Here is a 27,816-nt window from a genome sequence, read left to right on the forward strand (position 1 = left end):
GCCCCCTTAGTAGCTGGGATTATAGGCACATGCCACCATGCCTGGCTAATTTTTATATTTTTAGTAGAGATGGGGTTTCACCATTTTGGCCAGGCTGGTCTCGAACTCCTGACCTCAGGTGATCCATCGGCCTTGGCCTCCCAAAGTGCTGGGATTACAGGCGTGAGCCACCGCGCCCTGCCCAGCCTTTCTTCTTTTGTGATATTTGAATTAGACGGCTGTAAAATTTCCTTCAAATACTATTTTAGTTACATCCTCAAATTTTCATGTCAAATTTTCATTATCTTTCAGTTAAAATATTTTCTAATTTCTATTATTATTTCTTTTTTAAACCATGGGTTCAGAAACCTGTTTCTCAATTTCCAAACATACGCAGATCTTCTAGTTGTCTTGTTTTTTCCTAGCCTAATTTCACTGTGATCAGAGAACGTATCACACATGATTTCGATCTTTTGATATGTAAGATTTACTTTATCGCATAGTATAAGGTCAATACTGGGAAACGTTCATGTGTGATTGGAAGAAATATGTATCTGCAGTTGTAGGGTAAAATATTCTCTGTACCACCTGTCCATGAGGTTAAGTTTAACTGTTGTTTTAAATTTTCTCTACTATACATTTTTTAAAAACGTATTTGCTGTTTCAATTACTGAGAGTTAAAATCTCCTTCCATGATTGGAGATCTGTACACTTTTCTTAGTCATTCTTCAGTTTTGTATTACATATTTTGAGGCATATAGGTTTAGAACTGTTAAATCTTCCAAGTAAACTGAACCTTTCATCATTATGAAGTAATGGTTTTTATATCTAAAAATGTATTCTGCCTCATGCTAATATGGCTACACCAGATTTCAGTTGCTATTTGCATAGAACATCTTTCTCCATCCTTTCACTTCAAACTTTCAGTATCCTTGATTTGAGAAAAACCCATCCTAACCATCTTAAAGACAACAACTACTACCACTACTACTAAAGCCTTTAGTTCATTTACTGATATGTCTGCATTTAAATCTTCATCTTACTACTTGTTTTCTATTTATCCTCCTTTTGGGTTTTCTACCCCTAGCAAATCCTGGACTTCTTTTGTCCCCTTTCCTCTAAAGGCTATCAACAACCCAGCTCAACCTTTAAGCTGCCACTGCCAGCCAGGCAAATGATGTCAGGGTGAAAGTGCTTGCAGGCGTTGATCTCTTCTGTTTCAATCTTTTCCCAGATATGGTCATTGATTCTTTTCTATCTTGTGCTCTTTGACGACTTTAGGATGGCCATTTCTTTATTTTAATCAGCTTTTTAGTTTACCTTCAGTGGGAGAGTTGGTTCAAAGTACTTAGTCTGCCTTTACTAGAAAGGTAAAACGCTGCATAATTTTCCAATATAGGGATATAAGTTATCTGATTACTCTTCCAATGTTAGATATTAGAAATAATGTTGTTAAAACACTGTACATAAATCTTTCTTGCATTTTAGATCTTTTTCTCCTTTTCATTTCTTTTTCTTTTCTTTTCTTTTTTTTGAGACGGAATCTCACTCTGTTGTAAGTTCAGTGGCGTGCAGTGGTGCGATCTGAGTTCACTGCAACCTCTGCCTCTTGGGCTCAAGCGATTCTCGTGTCTCAGCCTCCTGAGTAGCTGGGATTACAGGCACCCTTTACCACGCTTGGCTAATTTTTTTTTTTTTTTGTATTTTTGGTAGAGATGGGGTTTTGCCATGTCGGCCAGGCTGGTCTCGAATCCCTGACCCAGGTAATCCACTCACCTCAGCCTCCCAGAGTGCTGGATTACAGGCAAGAGCCACCCTGCCCGGCCTCCTTAAATTTCCAAAAACAGATATACTGGAGAAAACATTTTTAGGTCTTTTGATATTTCCAGCTATATTATACTGTTATACTACAGACCCCAGTGTTTGAGTGTGCCTATTTCTCTATATTGTCTCCAGCAATGAGGACTCCCTTTGAAATACCTGGCTTATTTGATATGTGGCTCTAAAATGTTTGTATTTTACAATGTTGATAAGGATAAACATTTTCACAGATGTTTACTACTCATTTGAATTTTTGGACCATTTGGGAATCAGTGATTTTTATTTCTATGTGTATTCACATAAGGTACTTACAACTGGTTGCAGACTGTGGGGACAGCAACCTTCTGCTTTTGAGAATTTGCAGCCAAATGCCAAAAGCATATTTCACCTTCCTGGTGAATTTTGTGCATGCTCTGCAGAACAGGCTGTCTGGGGCCTGAGTCAAAGAGTAGCATCCTAGGCTGGTGTGGTGGTTCATGCCTGTAATCCCAGCACTTTGGGAGGCCAAGGTGGGTGGATCACTTGAGGCCAGGAGTTTGAGACCAACATAGCAAAACTCCATCTCTACTAAAAATAAAAAAAAAATAATAAAATTAGCCAGGAGTGGTGGTGCATGCCTGTAATCCCAGCTACTTGGGAGGCTGAGACATGAGAATTGCTTGAACCCGGAAGGTGTAGGTTGCAGTGAGCCTCCATCACACTACTGCACTCCAGCCTGGGCGACAGAGCAAGACTCTGTCTCAAAAAAACCCCCAAACCAAACCAAAACCAAAACAACAACAACAACAAAAAAAACAAAGAGCAAGCAAGCAGCCTGATCTTGTTGAGAGAGTCAGTGGCGTGAGTAAATACCTATCATCCATTCACTCATTCAGTCCTTGGTTACTGAGGTCCTGCAGCACACAGTCTATAGCAGATCTATATGAAGGGTAACTTGGTATGGGCCAGGGTCACTGTCACAGACCTGACAATCTAGCAGGGGAGATTAAGTAAACAATCACTGAGAAAAATATGTAATTCTAAATATGGGCTGGGTGCAGAGGCTCACATCTGTAATCCCAACATTTTGGGAAGCCAAGGTAGAAGGATTGCTTGAGGCCAAGAGTTTGAACCGCTGGGCGTGGTGGCTCACACCTGTAATCCCAGCACTTTGGGAGGCCAAGGTGGGCAGATCACGAGGTCAGGAGATACAGACCATAGAGACGGTGAAACCCCGTCTCTATTAAAAATACAAAAAATTAGCTGGGCGTGGCAGCATGTGCCTGTAGTCCCAGCTACTTGGGAGGCTGAGGCAGGAGAATCGCTTGAACCTGGGAGGTGAAGGTTGCAGTGAGCTGAGATTGTGCCACTGCACTCCAGCCTGGGTGACAGAGCGAGACTGCGTCTCAGGAAAAAAAAAAAAAAAAAGAGTTTGAGAGCAGCCTGGCCAATACAGTAAGACCCCATCTCTAAAAAATAAGAATAATAAATAAATGAATACATAGAAACACACACAATGGAGAAAAAGTAGTATGCCATATGGCAGAACACAATGAGGAACTCAAATGAGGGGTGGATCAGTTTTAAGCAATGGGGGACAGGAAGATCACAGTGGCCTCTCTGAAGACAGGACATTGAAACTGAGACAAAGAATGAGAAAGAGTTATTAACAAGAATGGGGGAAGGAGCGTTCCAGGTGGAAGAAACAGCCTGTGTAAAAGCCCCGAAGCAGGAATGACTATAGACAGTCTGCTGCCTCAAGCACAGTTTCACACGTCACTTGCCCTTATGTCAGCGGGAGTATGGAGGAGAGGATGGCAAATGCACAATTTGGAAACTCTGAAGAGAGAATGAACAAAGTTAACAAGTTTTAAAGTTCTCAACATAGCATAAGGAATCACTACACTGCCTCCTGTTAGAATAAGCAAATGGTTAAAATTCTCTAAAACCTGATGTCTGAATAGTGATACTGACAGGGCCAGTTGCTTGACATACGAAATAGCCTTTGCTTCAGAAAAGGCCTCATACTTCTAAGCTGTTTCCAGGGATGCTCCCAACTTAGGAAGACACAGTTTAACAGGAAAATATTAATCACAAAGTGCTAAACAGGATGCAGCCTCTCTACCAAAAAGCACAAAATCAATCATTTCACTTTGGAATATACTTTTGGCACGGACACTGCAGTCTGCCTTGGAAAACAGTCACTTCAAATCTGCCTAGGGAAACCAGATCAGTGAGCGTTTCCAAACACATGACTTCTAAGCAAGTTTGCAACGGACAAAGCGGGCACGGAGCGAGGCGGCCAACGTACTGTTCTCGCGGACCAGGCAGAACTCCCATGCGCTCTGGCTCTCCAAAGTGCTGTCCAGGTCAACGGCGACATTGGGCTCGCTCTGCTTCTCTAGGCGGTACTGAGGGCCTGGAAGATCAAAGGGGCAGGAGGAGGGGAGGAAGTCTGAAACAGTGAATTTAACATTTAAAAAGCACCACATACTGGTGAAAAGCTGATAAAGCCTTAGTAAAGTGTTAAAGTCTGTCTTAGTCTAGCTATCCAAGATGGAAGTTTGGGGTTTCTTTTGCATAAGGCTTCACATACTCATCTGTTCTATTATCAGATCTGTTTCCACTCAGTTATCCCTGAAACCAAGTAAGAGGTAAATGGGCTTTGAGTCAGAGTGACCTGGAGTCGTACATGGCTATATCACTGCTCAGATATGACCAGGTCACCTACCCTCTCTGAACCTCCGTTTCCTAATATATAATGTAGGAACAGTTATACCTTGAAAGATTGTTGTAAGGATCAGAGGTGACGTAGGAAAAATGTTTATTAGAAATGTACCTGCCTCACAGGAGGCAAAGGTACTTATTAATAATTATATAACAGTAAATTACAATCAGGAATAAGATATGTGTAGAACTCTAATATAACAACAGTCCAAAAAATTCAAAACAAATTGTAAACAGGTAAGCTTAAATAAAGCTCATATGACCTGGCATTCATATGCAGAAAAATTTTTTAAATTAAAAATATCTCAGATTTCTGAGTTATAATGATGAAAAGACAGTGACTACTGATTCACATTTTTGTTGAAACATTTATGAAAACACAAGAGACAAAGGTTCAATAGTACTGGAAGCCAGGAATACTAGCTACCCTGCATCACATAGAGGGTTCTTCTGGCAGACCTTAATAAAACACTGCAGCATTTTATACATTTATTCATGTATTTCTTTGTCAACCCAAATGACAATCTTGTTCTTCTCAGATAACACCTAACGGGTCCAATGATCAGATTCAAAAGACTGCTCCTGTGATCTGTTAATGGTTATTGAAAGGATTAGAGGCATAAGAAACTGTCTTATTATTTTGACTCTGAAAGGCGTGTTTGGTCAGACAGAAGGAGAGGTGAGAGATCTGAGGGAAGCATGAGAGGCCGTAGAGGGCTCCCAGGCGGAACACGTATTTTTAGATATGTTCTTCAGCTGTTGTCAGCTTGTGGATTAATCACATCTAGTGCTTCTCTATCATTAGTATGAGGCATTTCACTCATTTCCAATCATTCTCCTTCCCATGTTCTATGTTCAGCTGTAGCACTGTAGAGATTCATTTCAGTTTCAGGGTATATTTGATCTTTTCTCTAACTGGTATTTCATTAGCACTTCTGCCTATTCTGAATTCTTACATACATTCGCTTACATACATTCAGTCCTTTTTACACTACTTAAATAAAGCTTTTAAACCTCTGTAAGTAAACAAATTCTTAAAACATATACAACTATTTAAGCATCTACATAGAAGTATACACAGTTCTTTTAAACTCTAATACACTATATTTACATCAAAAAGGTATTGTGTTTTAAAATTATAGGTAGTAAATTCATTTTTTTAAAAAATTCTAATTTCAAAAGTGTTAAATAGGGCCAGGCATGGTAGCCCCCACTTAGCGATTCTCCCAAATCCCAGCACTTTGAGGGGACCGCTTGAACCCAGGAGTTCAAGACCAGCCTGGGCAACATAATAACAACAACAAAAATTTAAAAATTAGCCAGGCATGGTGGTGCGCACCTGTAGTCCCAGCTACTCGGGAGGCTGAGGCGGGAGGACTGCTTGAGTCCAGGAGCTGGAGGCTCCAGTGAGCTATGACCATGCCACTGTACTCCAGCCTGGGCAACAGAGAGAATCCCTGTGTCTCTTTAAAAAAAAAAAAAAAAAAAAGTGTTAGGTAAATCAAAGTATGGAAGGAAATGCAGATAATTCTTACAGTCTCTACTACCTAGCACCTGTCCATGCCAATAATTTTCAATTAATAGGCACATCTGCTATTGATCAGTAGATGCTGGCACATAATACTGGGTGGAAGGAATCTTAGAAAGCTGAACCTTAAGAAAACAGCTGTGGGCCCCCTTGGTCTAGCAGAGGAAAGGGAGTTACCCCTGAACCCAGAGGGCTGCTTTCTAAGACAATGGCCTATTAAACAATCTCTGACTGCTCCCATCTCCAAAACCTCCCAGCAACACAGTGTGTAGAAGCCACTGACATCCACTTCTATACATTTACAGTGAAATCTGGGTGTAAAGTTTAGTTGTAATAATTCATTTCTCAGGCCGAGTATGGTGGCTCACATTTGTAATCCCAGCCCTTTGGGGGAGCCAAGGCAGGAGGATCACTTGAGGCCAGGAGTTTGAGGCCAGCCTGGGAAAACATAGTGAGTCTTCATCTCAACAAAAAAAAGTTTTTAAGTTAGCTGGGTGTGGTGGTGTACGCCTGTAGTCCCAGCTACTGGAGAGGCTGAGGTGGATCTCCTGAGCCCAGGGATTTGAGGCTGCAGTGAGCTATGATTGTGCCACTGTACTAGACCCTATTTCCAAAATTTTTAAAAAAAATAATAGCCCAAATTTGGGAGCAACCTAGGTCTAACACAGGGACTGATTAAATGTTATGAAATACCATAAAAATATTAAATGTGATAGTACAAAAATATTTAATTTTACAAAACATGTTTATAACATGCTAACTTTATGAAAGCAGCTAATTATATAGCATATTCTAAATTGTAATTATAAAAATACAACTTATAATTTTTAAAATAGTAGCAGAGTGGGGTGACTACAGTTAACAACAATGTACCATACATTTCAAAACAAGCTAGAATAGTGGACATGAAATGTTCCCAGTGTATAGAAATGATAAATACTCCAGGTGGTACCCAAATACCCTGACTTGATCATTACACATTCTATGCATATAACAAAATATCATGTGTACTCCACAAATATATACAAACATTATGTATGAATTTTAAAAAGGTAAATCTAAGCAAAAAAATATGTAAAGGAAGAGAGGAAAAAAGACTAGGAGGTTATTTCTAAAATGTGAATGGTAGTTATAATTCATAATGGAATTAATAAGTGTTTTTATTTTTCCTTTTTTTTTTGTATTTTTCAAATTTGCTATAATAAATGAAGGCCACTTTTGTAATTTAAAAACACCAGATAAACGTTAAAAGTTCTCTAATTTCTTACTATGCCATTTTTTTGAGGCTACTATATAATTAGCACACACTGTGGCATCTCCAATGGGTCATTCACATGCAGTACTTTAATCAAAAGCACACAGGATCTGTTTATGTAGACATATTTTCATGTGAAGCTAACCCTGCACCCTGGCATGAGTACTCTGAGAGCAGTGCACAGGCTGTTGGGCTTCTCAAGCTGTCAGCCTACCTGACAGCTGGATTATATATAAGCTACTACTTTCCTGATTACTGGGAACTAAGGCCTGGCTGCATCAGGAGGAATTTCAGGCCGGTCTCCTTTGCACATTTTTTCCTACCAGTCTTTGCAGCTGCCTGGGAAACGTGGATCAGGGAAAACAGGGAGTCAGGGAGTACCAGGAAGGATCTGTTATCCCTAAAGACAACTCCCTGCTCCACTCTCAAAGCCACAAATGCCATCATCTGATATTTATTTTATTTCTTGGATCTTACAGATATTTCTATTAAAATTAGTTTTCTGAAAGTAGCTTCTTGGACTTTGTCCTATGAAGCCTAGTATGATGATGACTTTCATTTAACACATGCTTATTATGTGCCAAGCATGCTATATACCTTACCTTACTGAATCCTCACAGCAACCCCCAGAGGCATATTAGCCCCAGTTTACAGATTGGGATGCTGATGAAGTAACTTGCCCAAGATCACAAAGGTAAAAAGTAGGAAGGGGGAAATGAAATCCATGGGGGTCTTCTGGCTCTAAAGCTGTCTGCCTTGAACCCTCCTTCCTCCTGCAAACTATAAATTACTGGCCAATTATAAAGAGGCCACAATTTATACCATAAATACAGGTTTTTGTAGATTTGTGGATTCATCTAGAATCTGAATGACTTAACTTCTATACATTCAAAATGGAAATGATCTGAAACTATTTATTTTAACAAAATTCATACATACCAAATATTTCGTGCTCTGGCTGCATTCTGAGTCCACTGTAGTACCACTGCCTCTTAAGAAAACATGATCAGATGTGATCACCTTATCTTTCTATCCATCCAGGAAGGCCCGTCCATCTTTCCTTAGGAATATTGCTAATAGTCTATGCCCAGTTTAGTCAGTAACTGAAAATCCGCGTGTTTTCTGCCCTGGGTACTCCCTGATCATCCATCAAAGCTGAAGAACAATTTGGAAACCCACTTCTGAACTTAGCAAAGGACCAATGGGGTAACGACCTGGGGGAAGGCAGGGTGGTTAAGCTGCATATGAAACTTGATATCTAAATCCAAATGGAAAACTGCTTTTTATAAATCTGCATTTCTCTCCATAATCCTCGCCTGAATAGTGGACATTTCACAGAGAAAGATTATAGTATTTTACACATTTTCCCCCCAGAAAGGCAAGGCTGATAACTTCAGGTCGTACTGTGTAATGAGAGGAAGGGTATATATGAGAGGCAATATAGCCAGGTGGTTAAGAGCATAAATGTGGGGCCCAATTGCCTTGGCCTAAGTCCTGGCCAAGCAATTTTGCTGTATGACTTTGGGCCAACTTACTTAACCTCTCAGTTTTCTTCATTATAAAACAGGGGATAATAATAGCACCTACCTCATAGGACTGTCTAAAGATTCAATGAAATAATAGTTGTAAGGCAGTTGGAACAATGTCCAACACATTCATAGTGTGATTTAAGTATCAGCTACTATTATCATCATCATCATCATCAGACTGTAATAATACTAAGAGATCCTAACAGCATGGACAATTTAACTACCACCACCACAGGCCCTACTATGTGACAAGTGCTGTGCTAGCCCTTTTATGTACAGATCATCTCATTCACTCTTTGGTCACCCTAAGATGTAAAGAGTATAAACCCACTTCATGGAGGAGAAACTGATTTATAGAGGTTAAATAACTTGCTCAGTGTCCCTCAGGAAGTAGTAGAAGTGGGAGAATTCGTACCGAGGGCTGCCCAGGCCCGCACTCTCTATATTGCTTATGAACCACAGCATCTCACTCACACAAAGTTCTTAATAAATGCCTGTTGACAGTCAAGATTATGATAACCCAGACCTACTATATATCAAAGTACAGTCTCCATCAAATACTTGTTTAATTTTTAGGAGGCTGACACGGGAGGAAAATAAAAATAGCAGCCAAAAGCCTTTTTTTTTTTTTTTTTTTTTTGAGGTGGAGTCTCGCTCTGTCGCCTGGACTGGAGTGCAGTGGCCGGATCTCAGCTCACTGCAAGCTCCGCCTCCCGGGTTTACGCCATTCTCCTGCCTCAGCCTCCAGAGTAGCTGGGACTACAGGCGCCCGCCACCTCGCCCGGCTAGTTTTTGTATTTTTAGTAGAGACGGGGTTTCACTGTGTTAGCCAGGATGGTCTCGATCTCCTGACCTCGTGATCCGCCCGTCTCGGCCTCCCAAAGTGCTGGGATTACAGGCTTGAGCCACCGCGCCCAGCCAAAAGCCATTTCAAAAAGACAAACTGTGAGGTCAATTTCTATGAATATACTTTTTACCAAAGAAATGATTATATAAAATATAAAAGGCTCTTTCACACTGAACAGGACAAGGTTCTCAAGGCAACATCCACACTTTGGAAAGAGGATTTAAAAAGTCACAGCTGCGCATGAAGCCACATGCCCTCCATTTCACAGCAGAGAGGAACACAAAAGGAAGATTTTGGGAAGCAGTTACTCTGCAGCAATGAGAAAACCTGCTTGGGCACTCCAATGATGTATTTATTGCAGTAATACCATGCCACCAAATGGCCTAGGAACAAAATATTGCTTTGGGCACTTTGGGAGGGTTCCAAGTTATAATACCCAGGCAGGATTTTTATGGGATTTTGTAAACCCGAGGCAAACATCTCAGCACATAAGTTTCAAAGAAAATCTGTAGAATCTGTTGGTTGGTGGCTACATGCTCAGAGCAGCTTCCTTGATCCCTTTAACCCCTGATTGAAACGTAAAAGGTTCTAGCATCCAATTCTTTAACAGGGGCAAGCCAGCTGAAAGCTGAAATCCAATGGAAAGCAAGTGCCTGCCCAAGTCTGAAGAGAGGGAAGACATACTATCACCTCTATTGCTCTGTGTCTTCTTTCTAGAGACCCATGGGAGAAACTTCTTTCAGTTCCTGGTATCAGGAGAAGTTGTACTTCCCTGGAGCAAAGGGCTTGCTTTTGTATCTTTACAAAGTTTAACATAAATCTTATAACTAGTTGCTATCATGTCCCTTTCTCCTTTGCCCATCAGGAAGCTCAGCACTGAATGTTTGCGTGACTATGATGACCTGGACATGCATTTCTCTGACAGCTCCTCTTCCTGGGGACCCGTAAACTTGTTTAATCTTTACGTTACTTTTCCTCTCATATAGTTTATTGGTTCGTATGTATATATATTTTTTAAGAGGTGGGTCTCGCTATATTGCCCAGGCTGGAGCGTAGCAGCTGTTCACAGGTGTGATTCCATCACTGATCAGCACGGGCGTTTTGACCTGTATGTTTCCGACATGGGCCAGTTTACCCTTCCTTAGGCAACCTGGTGGTTACCCACTCCTGGGAGGTCACCATATTGATGCTGAACTTAGTGTGGACATCTGATCAGCACAGCGCTGATCTAGGCAATAGCCCAGAAATCCTGGGCTCAAGCAACCCTCCTGTGTCAGCCTCCTGAGTAGCTGGGACCACAGACACACAACACTGCACTCAGTGGTTCGTGTATTTTAAAATCTATTACAATAATTTCAAATATTTTTGGGATCAAGGTAGGATATAGATGAATTAACTTATCATTATCATTGCTGACCATACGAACAAGTCTGAGAATCATCTGTGCAAGGAAAAATGACAGAGACAAAGACTGAACACTTTCATGGTTATGTCTTCATGTCAATTGCTTTCCATTCACCAATTTAAAGAGCTGCTTTATACAAAAACTAGCCGGGCGAGGTGGTGGGCGCCTGTAGTCCCAGCTACTCAGGAGGCAGAGGCAGGAGAATGGCGTAAAACCTGGGAGGTGGAGCTTGCAGTGAGCTGAGATCCGGCCACTGCAGTCCAGCCTGGGCGACAGAGCAAGACTCCGTCTCCAAACAAACAAAAAAAAAAGAGCTGCTTTAATCTGGAAGAGCTTCTTGTAGCCAGAAAAAAACTAAGTGTGAGCAGTAAGAGGAAACGCTAGGCTTGAGCAAAGCATCCCTGGTGTTTGTGCCCTGAGAGGGAGTAATGCTGCCAGCTATGCATCCTGGGGAAGGAATTTAATCTCATCTGTAAAACAGGGATAACAGAGCTTCCCTCAGAAGGTTGCTGTGAGGATTAAATGAGACAATCCAGGACTTCCCTTAGCAAAGTGCTCAGTCAATGAGAGCTGCTATTACTGCAAATACAGACTGAAACAAAAACCACTGTGATAAGGTTTAGGTAGATCCCTAGCCTATGAGTCACAACAGGCTCACAGCCTTACCAGGGAGGGCACACCGGGGCAGGGAATGCTGGCATCAAAGCGAATGTCTGTCCTCTTTTCCTCATGTGTCCAAAGTAGGGGTGCAGGGTGCATATCTATTTAAACAAGCTTGCTTTTAAGCTGCAGGCGGCACTTAAGATTAGAGACGTGCTCAGTAGCCAGGATTCCTACAGTTCCCTAGTCTCTCAGGTCCTACAAATACAGTCTAAAAATGATGAGTAAATGTCAGAACCCACAGAACAAAACATGGCAGCACAGATATCAAAGGACACGTGACGCTGGCTCTGAGCTCACATGTCCACCCCACACAGCCTTGGCTTCTTCCACACTGACCTTCCATGGTCCATGTGGGTTCTTCAGTGCCTCCTGGTCTCTGCATGTGCCAATCCCTCTTCCCTCTTCTTCACCTAGCTGTGAGTCCTCCTTCAAGACAACCTGGTTCAGATGTTTCCACCTCAGGGAAGGGGAGGGTGGGGCTACCTGTCCCCTTCTCTGTGCTCCCACACAGCACCTTGTTCCTACCTTGGTAGGAGTACTCGCTGGGCTCTTCTATAATTTACCTGCTCAAGCTGTCTTGCAGCCTCCCGCAGCCTCGAGGGAGGGATGAGTCACCTCTGTGCTTGGTGCATCGTTGATGCTCAAAAAATGTTCATTAGATGGATGTTGGATGGTAGTGTAGCATCACATGTCCTTTGATATCTGTGTCATGGTTTGTTCTGTGAGTTCTGACATTTACTTGTCATTTTTAGACAATATTTGTAGGACCTGAGAGACTAGGGAACTGTAGGACTCCTGGTTGCCAAGCAAGTCTCTAATCTTAAATGCTGTCTGTAGCTTAAAAGCAAGCTTGTTCAAGGGGGAGCTGAGGCTGAGAAGCTTGGCCCAGACTGTTGGTCAAGATTTGGATTTTCTCTTATAAGCAACAGATGCTAACAGAGCAGGGAAGTGACACAATCAACTTTATATTTTGGTGAGATTCTTCTGGTGGCACTGTTGACAATGGGCTGGAGACTTATGGCAGGAAGGCCCATTCCAGGAGGATTGTGCCAAGCCTTGACCACTCTAAGGCAGGGGCTGACTGAATCTGCATTCCTCACTGAGCCAAAGGCACTATGCTGATGCTGTCTGTATCAGAGCTCAGACCCAACATCAGCTATTCTAAAATGTCTGCATTTAGTGTCAGCTCCATTGCTTATAACTCTTCCTCTAGGGGCAACTACAATCATTTTCTGCTTGATCTCAATATAAGCACTGAACTATATTCAAGTGATAACGGCTGTAGCTTATACCCCCTGAGGCTCAGATAGGATAATTTGGAATTTAAATAATAAAAAAGGAACAAGCTGACATGACAATAAGGTCACGCTTTAGCTTATTCTGAGCCAATACACCATTTGCTCTCGGTGAAACAGCTGAATATAATCAAATTAAATACAATTCCTATTACAAAAGAAGAAAGACCAAGGCTGTTCCAATAAACCAATTCTCCTGCCTAGTTAAACCACAGAACCTTCAGGAAAGGTTTTGAAAGCATGACCCATCAGTTCTAATTTTTAAAACTTATCCTTTCAGTCAACACTAGAAAAAGGCCCATTCCAACTTTTATCTTTGCTACAAAGTGCTGTTATCTTGGGTTGATGTCAGGAGCTCTATCTCTCTTTCTGCTGACAAGCAGAGACGAGAAAGATAAGATTGGAAACGAATCTCACTTCTCTGAGTAAATAAATAATCAATACTCATCTAAATGTAAATGAGAAGGTAGCCCCCTCTGATAACAGCACTCTTATCAGAGAGCCAATTTTCTTCAGACATTTGGCCTCAACCAAATCACCATCATTCAGCCCCAGCCTAATGGCAAAAAATCGTAACTAAATTGAACCGATCACCAGAGATCAACTAAGTTCGGCCCTGGCCACTTCAGGTTCAAATGTTTGGGAATGCAATTTTGCCCCCATTAACTTTCAATAGCAATGAAGAACAGACTGGTCAAGGGGCCAGTCTGTGCAATAAACAAAGCCCAGCAAGGGGGCTGGCCAGAAGATGAGGAGGAGTGGGCTTCAGTGTTTAAACAACAACAGTGCCACCACGGAAGCAAGCCCCAAAACTGTGAAGGGAAGGCTGCCTCTGTGGGCTAAGTAGATGGCATTCTTTCCTCTATCTAAGGCTTGGCTGAAACTGAGAAGACATTTAATTTGGTGAATGATGATGATGATGATGATTAAAGTTTATTAAAACAAATATAAAGAAAAAAAGATATATTAAAAAGCTACTGTAGCTCAAAATAACCTAAGGTTCAAATGATCAATTTCCTCCAACTAATTTGACTCAGACTTACATCTGACCCAGTAGTGCCGCACTGACCTGATTTTACTGAAAGAAGACGCCGTCTACAAGACAAATCACTTTCAAACCACTGCACTGGGGTTTCCATTTCTTTGCTGCAAGACTCAATTCACTGCTGATGAGAGTATTGGGGAAATTATGACCATTATTGATAGGACAGCAAAACCACTTTCACACAGCAGTCTTCAAGTCGACAGAAAGCTTGCACTAGACCATTAATGAAGGTGTCAGCTAAAACCAGAAATTAAAGACAAAGACTGGAAGAGGCCTAATTTTTAGAGCACGTTAAGGACACCAGACACACAGAAGCAGCAGCCATTTATCCTCTTAAGAGTAACAGAGCCTAAATAAGAATGAGCAGAGGAACGGGCTACTCTACTTATGATTAGGGAAAGAAAATGCTTTTTTTCTTGCCTGGCCTTGGAGTTCCAAGGCCGTAGGCTCTCAATATTATCAGCTCACAATCTTCATCAGCCAAAGGAGGAGATGTCTGGTGTGAGACAGAACTACCCAATGTTTTACTATCTCTATTGCTGCTGTGAGCATCTAATCCTAGAAGGCAGATGTGTGGCAGTTGGAGTGTGGGTTTTGGAGTCAAAAAGACTTGGATTGAAATCCTGGCTCTTTTACAAGTTATGTGACCCTGGGCAAGTTAGTGGATCTAAACCTTCATGGAGTAATTCCACAGATTATGTGTAACACAATGCCTCGCACATAAGCACTTAATAAAGGTCAGTTATACTGCTACAAAAATTTGACAAAATCATCAACTTGCCCTTTTTGAAAACAAGTCAAATATTGCTTCATTCCTGGACTATAATAACAGCATCAGCAACTGACATTGAGGACTTTCCTGGCCCTTAACAACTTGCTTTCCACGCATTTGCTTTCTGCATCTTCATAAAACTCTATGCGGTAGGCCCTACAATAATCCCCACTTTACAGAGGAGGAAAATAAACCATGGAGTGGTTAAGTCACGTACCCATGGTGAGGCCAGGACGAGAACGCAAGTGTTTCCGATTCCAAAGCCTGTGCTCTTCACCATTCTGCTCTGCTGTATCCCATAAAGAACAGTATAGGTTTTAATCTTTGGGTTAAAAAAAAGAATTGTAAGGTTTAGATGATTTATCAGCTCAGAAAGGAGTAAAGATGCTGGGTGGGAGACCAGGCAGCAGGGAAGAGACTAGGAAGTTGATCTTGAGGGGGTCAAAACTGAGAGTCCATCAACTCTCACAACAGGCATGTTACATATGTGAACACCAGCTGCTTGCCCTGATTTTTCCAGGGTTGGGGTGGGGGTTCTTTTTCTAAGTTAAGTGATTTACAGACTTATGGCCTCAATCCACAGTTCTGAAAGTGTGATTTCTTTAGGGTTTAACTATACCCATTTCTAGTCTTGTTACAACTTTTTTATTGTGATAGAAAACATTTACTGGAAATATGTTACTGCTATTACCAGGATATAAAATAAAAAGAAAAATAGTTTATGTATTGCCATCATTTTCAATCATCAATCAGAAAGTGCCAAGAGGAGGAAAGGAAAGGGCGTACAGCTGAATTTTCTTCTTTGTGTGGGAGAAAATGTAGGAGCATCATAATTCTTTAGAACAAATTTATTCTTGAATACCTAGCCTCATGAATGGGCTCCGGGGAGGAGCAGGGAGGCATCCTTTTGGCATATCCCCTCCTTTCTGCAGCCCTGCCTGAATCCCTTTCAGAATTAAGAGCTCTTTAATCCCACCTTCCTTGGGACCTTGCTTTTCTCAGTGCACTGAGCATGCTGAATTAGAAGTACTTTTGTCTATTTGTCATTCCCCCCACCTAGCCAACATCAGGCACTCATTGAAGATGGGGTGGGGGGGCTTTCAAAAAAAACTCAACTCTGTCTTCCCAAGGCTTCAGCATAGCAAAAGGCTCTTTGTTGGTGCTCAATAATCTTTGTTAAATAGAATGACTTCCACAAGGTGGCACTGAAAATTGAACTCAACAATCTACTTCTTCTAGCTGATATTCCTATCCTAAGAAATATTAGCCCAAGTATACAATGATGTATATTAAAAGATGTTCATTACAGTAGTGTTTTAACATAAAAATTTTTCATACAACCTAAATATTTATCAGTAGGAAACTATTAAATAAATTATGGTATATCTATATACCGGGTTGTCATATGGTTGTTATAAGAATAAGCTAAGTTGGTTGGGTGCAGTGGCTCACATTATATCTGTAATCCCACATCGCATCTGTAATCCCAACGCTTTGGGAGGCACAAGTGGGAAGATCACTTGAAAGCGGGAGTTCCAGACCAGTGAAACCCCATCACTACAAAAAAAAAAAAAAAAATTAGCTGGTTGTGGTAGTGTGGAGCTGTAGTCCCAGCTACTTGGGAGGCTGAGGTGGGAGGATTGCTTAAACCCAGGTGTTCAAGGTTACAGTGAGCTATGATGGTTCCACTGCACTCCAGCCTGGGCAACAGAGCAAGACCATCTCTAAAATAAAATAAAGCTAAGTTAATAAGACATGGGAAGAATTCTATGATATATTACTAAATTTATAAGATATAGAATGTATAGAGTAAGCTACATGTTAGTAAAGTAAAACCCAAATTACATAGGTGCACTGATATGTGGATTCGTGAAATACACACCACAATCTGGAGGGTCATGAACCAAACCGTTCTCATAGCTGTTCTTTTACCTATAGTAACCTGTGGGACAGAGGAAGGTACAGCAGCAAAGAAGATGGCTTTTGTTTTTACTTTATAGATTCTTATCATGTTTGGGTTTTTGACAGTAGATGATTATAAGTATTACATTTATTTTAAAATTCAATTTTAAAAAGCGAGGTGGAACAATCTCAGAGATTATTCCAGCTAGACCAGACTAGGGAAGGCTGTGGCCCCTGGAACCTCCTTGAGTCTCCTCTCACACCATCTGGCTCCTCACACATCATGTAGGCTCAGTGGCTCTGGAGAGAGACCTAAACAGTTGAGGAGCCAGGAACTAAATTGGGATAGAGCCTGTTCAAGGGTTCCTTGAACTCCCGCTTTCAAGTGATCTTCCCACTTGTGCCTCCCAAAGTGTTGGGATTACAGATGATGTAATGTGAGCCACTGCACCCAACCAACTTAGTTTATTCTTGTAACAACCATATGACAGTCAAGTCACAGGGAGACCACAGAAGCTTCCAGTGCTGCTTAAAGGGGCTGAGCAGGCAAAGCTGAAGAGGACTGACTGAAGCATCTGGGGTCGGACTACAAAGACTGTTTACAGCTGGGTGCAGTCGCTCATGCCTGTAATCCCAGCACTTTGGGAGGTCAAGGTGGGGAGGATTGCTTGAGGTCAGGAGTTTGAGAACAGCCTGAGCAACACAGTAAGATCCTGTCTCTACAGAAAATAAAAATTAGCCTGGTACGGTAGCACATACTTGTCTTAGCTGCTTGGAAGGCTGAGGTGGGTGGATTGCTTAAGCCTAGGAGATCAAGACTGTAGTGAGATATGATCACGCCACTGTGCTCCATCCTGGATGACAAAGCAAGACCTTCTCTCTCTAATATATATATATATATATATTAGTAACAAAAACTGTTTACAAAGTCAGGCCACAACTGCAGACCAAGGGCCAGATCCCATTCACTCTTGTTATCACCACGGCCTGATAACTATGCCCGCCCCAACCTCCTCACGGATTCTACCCAGAGCCACAGAAAACAAAGGGTGTCCCATATGTCTCTGACTGGTCTTCCTCTAGGGCAGTTCTGAAGCCTCCAGGCAGGCTTTGAGATAAGTGGTGGTCAGGAGTCCATCCCTACAGCCTGTGGGTAGAGAAAAGGTCTGGATTGGATCCCTGCCTAAGCTTAATAAAGTGTGTATCTAGGGAATGTTCTGCAAACTCGGCAGACCCCAGCCCATTTGAGACAGTATGATGTAATGCTTATAAGCCAGACTCCTTGGGTTTGAAGTCCCAGCTCCACCACTCACACGTTATGTAATCCTGGGTAAGTTACTTAGCCTTTCTGTGCATTACTTTCCCATCTGTAAAAATAGGATAACAGCACCTGTATCTTAGAGTTGTTGCAAGGATTCATTGAGTTAATACAAGTAAAACGGGTAAGTAGAAAGGGTGCCTGGCCCACAGTTTTCACGAAGTCTGTAGCTTTAGCTGCATTGTCCCTATGCCTAGGTTACTGCTTCTGCTTTCTAAGCAGCACTTGGAAACAGAAGCGTCTCTAGTTCTCCAGCAGGGGCTGAAACCTCCAGGTCAGCATTACTGGCCTCATCTTCCTCCTCTCTAATGATATGGTAATCCAGAAATATCCTCCAAACCATGCCGTTTCAACCATCTGTGCCTTTGCTCATACTAGTCCCTCAGTTTGGAACAATCTTCCCTCTGTTTCAATTCTTTAGTCTATGTTTTTTTCCCACTCAAGGAATCAAAACTCTGCTTAGATGCCACTGTCTCTGGACTTCTTTCTGCAACCCACACTAAAAAGATCTCTTGTACTACATATATGCAAGTTGAGAATGGAGAGCACATTTCAGCATCCCTACATTCCTAGAACAGTTTCAGCATACAGGTATGTTTAGTGATTATTTGGTGATGAAACAAGCCCAGCCTGCTTAGCTACCACCCTACCTCTTCCTCCAAAGTACACTTGGAGCTCCACCTCCATCTGACTCCAAATGTCTCTACTGTTTGGAGATTCCCAACTCTGACTGGGTTTTCTAGGGATGGATGGAACTAGCATGGATCTAGCTGACTCACTGGGACATTGGCTGGAGAATGGAAGACCATCATTGACAGGGTCCTATCCCTCATCCCAATCAGTCTGGTTCTCTTACCCAGGCCCATCTTCAGTAGCCACCTATCCCAACATGTATCCTACCAAAGTTACCTGAGCTACAACACACAGGCCTAAGTGGAGCCCACTCAATATCAGAACAAGAAGAGGTAACACATGTACAACTAAAAACTTTAAAACTTGCAGAAGGTTGGGAACCACTGGACAGGAGCCTCATACACGCTGTCGTAGGCAGACAGTGTGCGAGAAGGCGCAGACCCTTCACTACCAGGAGGAGTGCTAATACTCTACATCCTGTCACTATGCAGCCAGCAGGAATGTACTTCTCTTTGGAGAAAGGATGTCCCATATTATCTGTAAAAAAGGACATTTTTTTTCCCTCCTTGAAATCCAGATTTCACTTGTTAGAGAGGTTGGAAACCTTTACCACTGTCCCTAAGAATCCAATTTTTCAATCCAATCTGTTTCTCTTGAGTCACTGTGACATTACCAAATTTTACATACAGTTAGTTATCTGTTGCTCTGTAAAGAAATACAGATGGTTTTGTGGAAATAAACAGCCATTTATTTTAAACAATTGTAAAATAGTTTATGGAAACCAGTGGGGTAATGCATTCAAATAAATGCCAAAACTGGTTGATGGGGATCCAGGGTGCTAAATCACACTGCGGAGGAATTTAGCTGTGGGGAACAGATAGTAAATCCAGAGTGACAGAATTTCCCGTGATGGCAAAGGTTTCTGACATCCAGTCCAGTACTCAAAACCCACAGCAGTTCAAACCCATTTTCCTTAACACAGCCTTGACAGCCAGTGAAATTAGTGAATTTAGTCACAAGCACCTAAGGACAAAAGACAGAAGAAACAAAAATGAGACTTCATTTGTCTTCAGCCTTCTCTGAGCTATATAAAAGTGGTGATTCCAACCTGAGACAGTTGAGAGCAAGCTTAGAGCCAACTGTTTTCAGTCAGCAGACTTTGTTATGATATATTGGAATCTGAAGACTTCCACTGAAATCTGCTTATGTCAGAGGCTTGGGTAAACCACTTCCTCTCTGAACTTCAGTCTCTTCCTGTTAAATAAGGATAATACAGTAGTTGTATGTACTTGACAGGATGTTGAGCAGATTCAGTGAGGCACAGGATTATTCTTTGGCGAGCTTGATACCAATGGCCCTGGTGGAAGGCGCTCTAGCCCTGGGTGGGACAAAAGGCTACAGGGCCTCTTTAGGGACTTCTACCAACTCTTCAGGGAAGCACCACTGCCAGTGAATGGTTGGACCCCCCCTTTGCAGGAAGAGAGAGAACTCTAAGCCCTTTTTTGCTTCTAATTTTTCTGGACAATCAACTATAAACTTACTACCTTTCCATTCTCAAACCAGCTCTTTTTCCTTGTAACTGGGCTTCCAATGATGACACCACGATTCACCCAATGAATTAACTCAGTTGGTTCATCAAACATTACTAAACTCCTACCATGTGCCATGTCTTGAGCTAGACACTGTAGATATGAAGATGGACAAGACTCTGAATCTGGCCTCTAAGGACCTGGCATAGTGTACACGGCACTCTCAAGTTTGGACTACTTCTTAGCCTTCCCCCTTTGTGTTGACGTTAAATTAGCTCCCAAGTTCTGCAGACTCTACCCACTTAATACGTCTCCCTTGCATTCCTTCTCACTCAGGCGGCAGTAATGGTTTCCCAACCTTCTCCTGGCCTCCAGCCAACCACTCTTCACCCTATTGTTAGAGAGTGCTCTCCAGACCCAAATTCTGGTAGATTCAAGGTATCACTTTCATAAAATCCTTTCACAACTTCCTTGCAGGCTACTGGTTTAGATGCAAATTCCTTACCTCATTCTCAAGGCTTTCTATCCATCCTAATTTCTTGTACATCTATGTCCTCTACGACCCAAACTAGTCTCACTGTTCAGTGCATGTATGTCCTGGTTTCCTAACTCCATGTCACTGCTGTGCCCTTCACTTCACCCAGACTGACTCCTTTAGCTTGTCAAAATCACATCCCTCCTTTTTGATTATCCCCTAAGTCTTATCTTTTCTCCTTCTGACCCCATGACATCAGACCCAACCAGAGTCCCAGACCAGCCTCCTTCCTTTCCCCACAATAGGGAAAGTTGTACCAGTTAACGTCTACAGGCTCTGCTTCAAGGCAATAGGATTTCTACAATCCCCAGCCAACGAAAAACAGGGCTTCCTTTTTAAAAACTCTAGCCTTGACCATCATATCTTATTCAGGTAACCGTCCTTGCTCCTGGCCCAGTCCTGACCAGAACCCTGCCCTCAGGCCTGGTGCCATGCTAGGTTCTCAGTGTGCCTCTCTGAAAATCCTGCCCTGCCCTCTGACGTTGTCTGCCCACCTGGATTTCCTTGTGCATAAATCAGACATTTAATTTATCTGAATTCAACCATACTTGCTAGGTAGAAAAGAGGAAAAAAAGAGGGAGAGACCTGACCAAGAGCACAATTTAAACAGTTGGGAGAATTCCACTTGCCATGACTCTCAGCGATCCAGTGAGCCCCAAGAGTGTGAATATGCAGCAGGAGTCCAGATTTCATCTTTGCATTTACAAGGTTTGCATTACATGGAACCTTGTAAATGTGTGATAAGTGACTAACTGCATTAAATGGGTGGATGATAGCATCTCAGTCTTTATAGACCAAGTTTGATTTTAGCATTTAAAAATATGTACTTTTAGCTGTTATGATGCTAGAGAAAAAAAGCTGTGTGAATTTAATGAGAAAAATTAAATACATTGCCTCTGATGGGCATTTTTAAAGAGATTTTTATTTCCTACATGTAATTTTGACAATGGGATTTTTACTCACCTGTTGCCTTTGTGATCTAACCCTGGATAAGCTGCGGCTCTTGGTACGGCCACCCCCGGATGCTGAGCATCATCTGCTTCCCCGGTCCTTGCTGCCAAGACCTGCAGTTCCCCCGCTGTCCTTATGGCCCCCCGCTGCTGATTGCCCATCTGCCCTGTTCCCTGCTGTGGGGGCCAGATCCTTCAGAGACTGGCTCCACCTGCCAACAGGGCTTCTCTCTGCCTGCCCCATCTTCCTTGTAATAACCACTGTGCCAACTGAGATTGTGTTTCACAAGCCTTGGTAAGTACTTATTAATTAATTAATTAATTATTTTTAATGTAAGTAAAGAGACCAGGCTTGAGGACTGCAACCTAGGAACATAGATTTAGGTTGTCCTAAAAACACTCCCAGCACTTTAATTACCACTACCCTGTCCAGCTTTATAATAGCCATTTAAGCTCTCACCTCAGTACCTTCTACTAGGTTGGTAGGACTGTGATGGTGGGGTCAAGCACTACCACCAATTCATAAGACCTCTGGAAATTACTTAAGTGCTTTAAGCACTGTTTTCTTATTTCTAAGTGGGGAATTATGATAATTTCTAACTCATGTGGTTATTATATAGATTAAATGAGATAGTAACACATGTAAAGCACTTAGTTTGGCACATAAGTGCTCAATAAATAGCAACTATTTCTTAATACATTAATACAATTTTGCACATTTTGCCATGTTCAACTCTGAAGCAATTAAACAGATAAGAAGCTGAATTATATATCCTGTTTTATTTTAAGCCAACTGTGACTTACAACCGAAGATGTGAAAATACGCTTCTCTTTGTGCTACAAACAAAACAAAAAGATAAAAGCAATGGGAAAATGGCAGAAGAGGAGACGTGGCTGTCAGCCATTTTCCTTTCTCAGAGTTTTCTTTCTTGTTAGATCTATTATCTGGGAGCTGGGCTGCCCTGCTGGCTTTCCATTTGCCTTGCTAATAACAGTAAATCCAGCAGCTTCCACTGCAGTTCCTGTCTCCTTCAGCTGACTCCCAGGCCAATCAGCATTTCCTCTCTGCTAATGTCAGATGTTCCCTGGGAAGTCCTGCTGAAAAGAAAATTTATGACTAAAGTTTCTTCAGCTTTTAACCCTTCTGCATATCCTGCTCCAGATGCAGGGTACTCCAGAGGAACGCTAGGTCATTCCTACATATGCACTCCTATGTTCTTGCTGATGCTCTGCTGCTCTGACAAGGGGCCTCGGACCCCTGGAAAAGCCCAAATGAGCAGCTGGGCAGACAGATGCACACATTCTGGGCTGTACCTCATATGTGGACTCAATTTGAGCTGGGTTCCTTAGCAGTTAAGAGTCTCTTTTGAACTATAACTCAAAGTAGTCATATTCATACAAAAAGAGCATTAGATCACAAAACTGTGAGTCTGACTAGGTTTCATGACTGAAACTGAAAGGAGGGGACAGGACTAACATTCACTGAGTGGTAAGATAATAACAGCAAAGACTTACTGGGTCCTTGGTGCTTTGCATGGATCTCTGCTTAATTCCACAATAATGCTATGAAAAAGACATTATTATTATTTTCATTCATAAATAAGGAGTTCAAACGGGTTAAGAAACTTACCAAAGAGCTAGAAAAAGTAACAGGAGGACGGGCGCAGTGGCTCATGCTTGTAATCACAACACTTTGGGAGGCTGAGGCGGGCAGATCACCTGAGGTGGGGAGTTCAAGACCAGCCTGACCAACATGGAGAAACTCTGTCTCTACTAAAAATACAAAATTAGCTGGGCATGGTGGCGCATGCCTATAATCCCAGCTACTCAGGACGCTGAGACAGGAGAATCCCTTGAACCCAGGAGGCGGAGGTTGCGGTGAGCTGAGACTGTGACATTGCACTCCAGCCTGGGCAACAAGAGCAGAAGTCCATCACAAACAAAGAAACAAAAGAAAATTAATAGGAGCAGGGGTGGAACCAGATAGGTCTTCTAGAACTCAGGTCTTAAGTAAGCTCCACAGTTGAGGCTACCAACCAGAAGACTATGATCTCATGGCTGGGATCTTATTTTATTGAAGAGGAGACTACATCAAGGAGCTCAAAGACAGAGAATGACCAGTATAAGCCAACAAAGGAAGCATGATCTTCTGATCCGCAACAGCCACCTCCTAAAATAAATCCTCCAAGGGTCGCAGAAGAGGAGAATACACTGACTTAGGCTTTCAGGAGACAATGGGGTGGCACTCCACAATCTCTTCAGCGGAACAGAGAACAATGGCTGTCTGCCGAGGTTCAGGCTTGCTGGCAAAGATGGCAGTGGTGCAGCAGCCACTGCCAGGCCCTTACAGACCTTATGTTCTTGGCACAGGAGGGTCTCATCACAGGGTTTTCATTTTAAGTAAGTTCAAGCCTTTGGGGATGTCTGCATGCTGGTTCCAGGGACTTTCCTATGACCTCTTCTGTACCTTGCCACAGAAGTTAGATGATATACTTAACCAGATCAGCAAATCTATAAACTAATTTTTGTCCCAATTTAAAAAGAAGTAAGAATGTCAAAACGTACATGTGACAGCTGTTTGGGACTCTAATGTTATGGAAAAGCAGCTGTTTTCATTTATATTTGAGATATTAGTCATCCTTAGAATGGGACAGAGTATCCAGCTAATAGCTTATGCTTTAACCTACGGAAAATACGGGTCACAGAGACAAAGTGTTGGCAGAATCACAATACACTGACTATACTCATATAACATATTGGTCTTAAAAAGTTTGAAAACGTTTATAAGAAGCAGCAACTATTTAATAATGATGTTCTCAGAGAAATCTGACATCCAACACGATGAAATGAATGGTTTGCTTTTCGGAGAAAGGGCGTTTTCAAACAGACAAAATCCACATAAGTAAGGAAAGAAAGATCCTTCTAAGCTCCAGAAGTTGAAAGTAAGCTGTTTTAACAAAATTTAAAAATTAACTTTAATCAAAGTAGCATACTTTTTTTTTTTTTTTTTTTGAGACAGTCTTGCTCTGTCACCCAGGCTGGAGTGCAGTGGTGTGATTTTGGCTCACTGCAAACTCCGCCTCCAGGGTTCAAGCGATTCTCTTGCCTCAGCCTCCCAAGTAACTGGGACTACAGGCGCGCACCACCATGCCCAGCTAATTTTTTGTATTTTTAGTAGAGGTGGGGTTTCACTGTGCTAGCCAGGATGGTCTTGATCTCCTGATCTCGTGATCTGCCCGCTTCAGCCTCCCAAAGTGCTGGGATTCATACATACAGTGTTTTGTTTGTTTATTTGTTTCTAGATGAAGTCTCGCTCTATCGCCCAGGCTGGAGTGCAGTGGCGCAATCTTGGCTCACTGCAACCACTGCCCCTCCCCAGGTTTAAGAAATTCTCTGCCTCAGTCTCCGGAGTAACTGGGATTACAGGAGCATGCCACCATGCCCGGCTAATTTTTTGTATTTTTAGTAGAGACAGGGTTTCACCATCTTGGCCAGACTGGTCTTGAACTCCTGATCTCATGATCCACCTGCCTCAGCCTCCCAAAGTGCTGGGATTACAGGCGTGAACCATTATGCCCGGCCTCATACATACAGTTTTAAGAGTAAATAATGCTGTTAAGTCCTATGATGAAAAAGAGTAATTCCCTGTCCTATTCTTGAGTCCCTCCTTATAGGCAATTTAAGTTTTTTTTTTGTTTTTGTTTTTGTGATTTCTGGTACCCACCTTTTTTATTAGCATTCCCATAAGTTATTATAAATATCAGACAATATCTATTAACTTACATTAGAAAGAATGAGGACTTAGGCTGTGCTCTCTCTCTCTTTCACACACCCACACCCCGTTTGGAAAGTGAGTTTGCTTCTTTCTCTTTTTCTGCAATACAGTAGCTTCCTGCAGTAGCTTCCTCCTCCTGGGCACCCTTAGGTGACTATAAATGTTTAAAACGTATGCTTTTGGTATACTTCTCTGGCTCCCCAAGGACTTAGAAGAGATCCATATCATTACGGGAACCTGGGCAACAACACTAATTACAATGTATGCACATCGCCTTTCATTTTAAACATATTTACATTTTCATGTGATGATGTAATTCTCTGAGGGAGTTTGATCTCTGATAACCAAAGTACAGTGAATCCACTCCTAAACAGAAAGTGGTGGCCTCAGGTGTGGGCTGGCCGAGAGACAAGTGGCTATGGGCTGTGGATTGGTTTTCACTACATCTTAGTTCATTCCACAAAGGTGCTAACCACCGCCGTGGGCCAGTTGCGGTGCTGGTAAACCATAAGGAACCTACCTCTCCAAAAGGAGCTTTCAAGGTACTCGAGGAAAAGGGGGCACTCTCATTCTTTTCTTTTGCAAGGTGCTTACAAGTAGCTGGCAAGATCAGTGTATTAGGACCTTACAGGGGACAGGGCCATGGTGCCTCTGCCACAAGCCTAAGTGGATGAGGAATACTGATCTCTGGAGAGGATCAGTGTCCCTTCCCAGCTTCCAAGGCTGGGACATGGCCTTTCCTCTTGATGGCCACTGTTGATGGAGTCATTTACTGCTCATGAATTTACCCAGCCCTTTCTGTCCTGTCCACTTCTCCCTGCCTGCATCAAGGAGGGGTGTTGGTAGCCCAGTTAAGAGATGTGTGGAAATGAGTGGAAAGAATGAAGTTATGCCTGAGCCTGGGAGCCAGACAGACTCCCTCTACGAGGGGAACTCCCAAACCTGAGGACTCAAGGAAGTCTTTTCTGTTAGAAAATGGAAGCACTAGCGAGGTGCGGCGGCTCATGCCTGTAATCCCAGCACGTTGGGAAGCCAAGGCAGGCAGATTACTTGAGGTGAGGAGTTCGAGACCAGACTGGCCAACATGGCGAAACCCCATCTCTACTAAAAATACAAAAATTAGCTGGGCGTGGTGGTGTGTGCCTGTAATCCCAGCTACTCAAAGTTGAGGCAGAAGAATCGCTTGAACCTTTGCAGTGGGCCAAGATTGTACCATTGCACTCCAGCCTGGGCAAAAAGAGTGAAACTCTGTGGAAGGAAGGCAGGTAGGCAGGCAAGGCAGGCATGGCAAGCAAGGCAAGCAAAGCAAGCAAAGCAAGCAAGCAAGAAAGAAAGTAAAAGAAAATGGAAGGACTAACAAAAGCCGGAGCAAGAATTACTATCAAATGTGTTTTGTTGCTTTGTTTATTGACCATCTCCTATATTGGAATGTTAGCTCTCTAAGATCATGCAACTGTCACCCTTATATCCTTACTCACTACCTGAAATGTAGCCAAGACTCTATAAATATTTACTGAATGATAAGTTAGGTTTCAGACGCACTGTACCTGTACCTGAGAGATCTACATGACTCTCGGGGATTCTTAGACTTAAGTTACACGTTATCTTAATTCACATTGTTCTGCTATTAAATGTAGTGTGCGGGGAAAAAAAAAAAAAAAACAAGGCGAAAAAAGAAAAGGAAAGCTTAAGTTTTGCTATGATTTGATATTTCTGTGATTATGTGGTGACAGTTTCCAGGAAGACTGAGGAGTTCCAACAGGCCACCTTGTATCTTTTGCAGCACTTGGGCTTTAATCACATCTCACTGACTTTCTGTTTGAAAAATTGGTTCGATGACACAGTAGAATCTACACACCTAGCTGCCTGCCATACTGTGATTAGTAGCTAGGTAACCAGAGAGGTAGATGCTGATACGTCCTCTCCCCAGATCTGCCTTATGGTGCTAATCCAATGCCATTTTCCCGATTTTAAGTCTTCTTTGTCTCAGGACATTATTGTCATGTAAGGCAGAAAAAGAAACGCCCTTACTGACTAGCTCTTTTTCTTCTTTTTTTTCTAATGCACTTAAAACTGTTGCAGATATGCAGCAGAAAGTGCCACTACTTGTAATTTACTCAAAAAGGAAGAACTATGCAAAATTACTAACCAAGTTGTTTAAAATGCCTTTTACATTGCTTATGGGAGTAAAACAGTTCCAGTGTCCAGCCTCTGTAAGCAGCAGAACAGGAGATGGGTGGTTCAGGTCCTTGGTTTCCTGTGGTGGGGTAACTCTACTAAAGCAGTGTTTTTTTCATAGAAAGTAGCTAAAATCAATCTTGAAGAGAAG

The 27,816-nt window shown here is 42.3% G+C and overlaps 1 protein-coding gene across 9 annotated transcripts in view; it reads right to left on the reverse strand.

Moving 5' to 3' along the window:
* The window catches only part of MAPKAP1 (MAPK associated protein 1), a 273,352-nt gene that overhangs the window by 65,953 nt on the left and 179,583 nt on the right, over positions 1-27,816 (reverse strand). For 4 of the 9 annotated variants that reach the window (XM_033191206.1, XM_033191157.1, XM_033191212.1 and 1 more), the window contains one exon: positions 4,091-4,198. The exons of 2 other annotated variants lie outside the window; for them this stretch is intronic. In XM_033191206.1, coding sequence (XP_033047097.1) covers positions 4,091-4,198 — 108 coding nt within the window. Of the gene's footprint in view, positions 1-4,090; positions 4,199-19,423; positions 19,722-22,506; positions 22,808-27,816 lie in introns of those variants that run through there. 3 more of the 9 variants (XM_033191190.1, XM_033191222.1, XM_033191197.1) reach the window with 3 other exon arrangements.

This window comes from Trachypithecus francoisi, unplaced genomic scaffold, assembly GCF_009764315.1.
Source record: "Trachypithecus francoisi isolate TF-2019V2 unplaced genomic scaffold, Tfra_2.0 Contig01585, whole genome shotgun sequence".
NCBI classification, from domain to species: Eukaryota; Metazoa; Chordata; class Mammalia; order Primates; family Cercopithecidae; genus Trachypithecus; species Trachypithecus francoisi.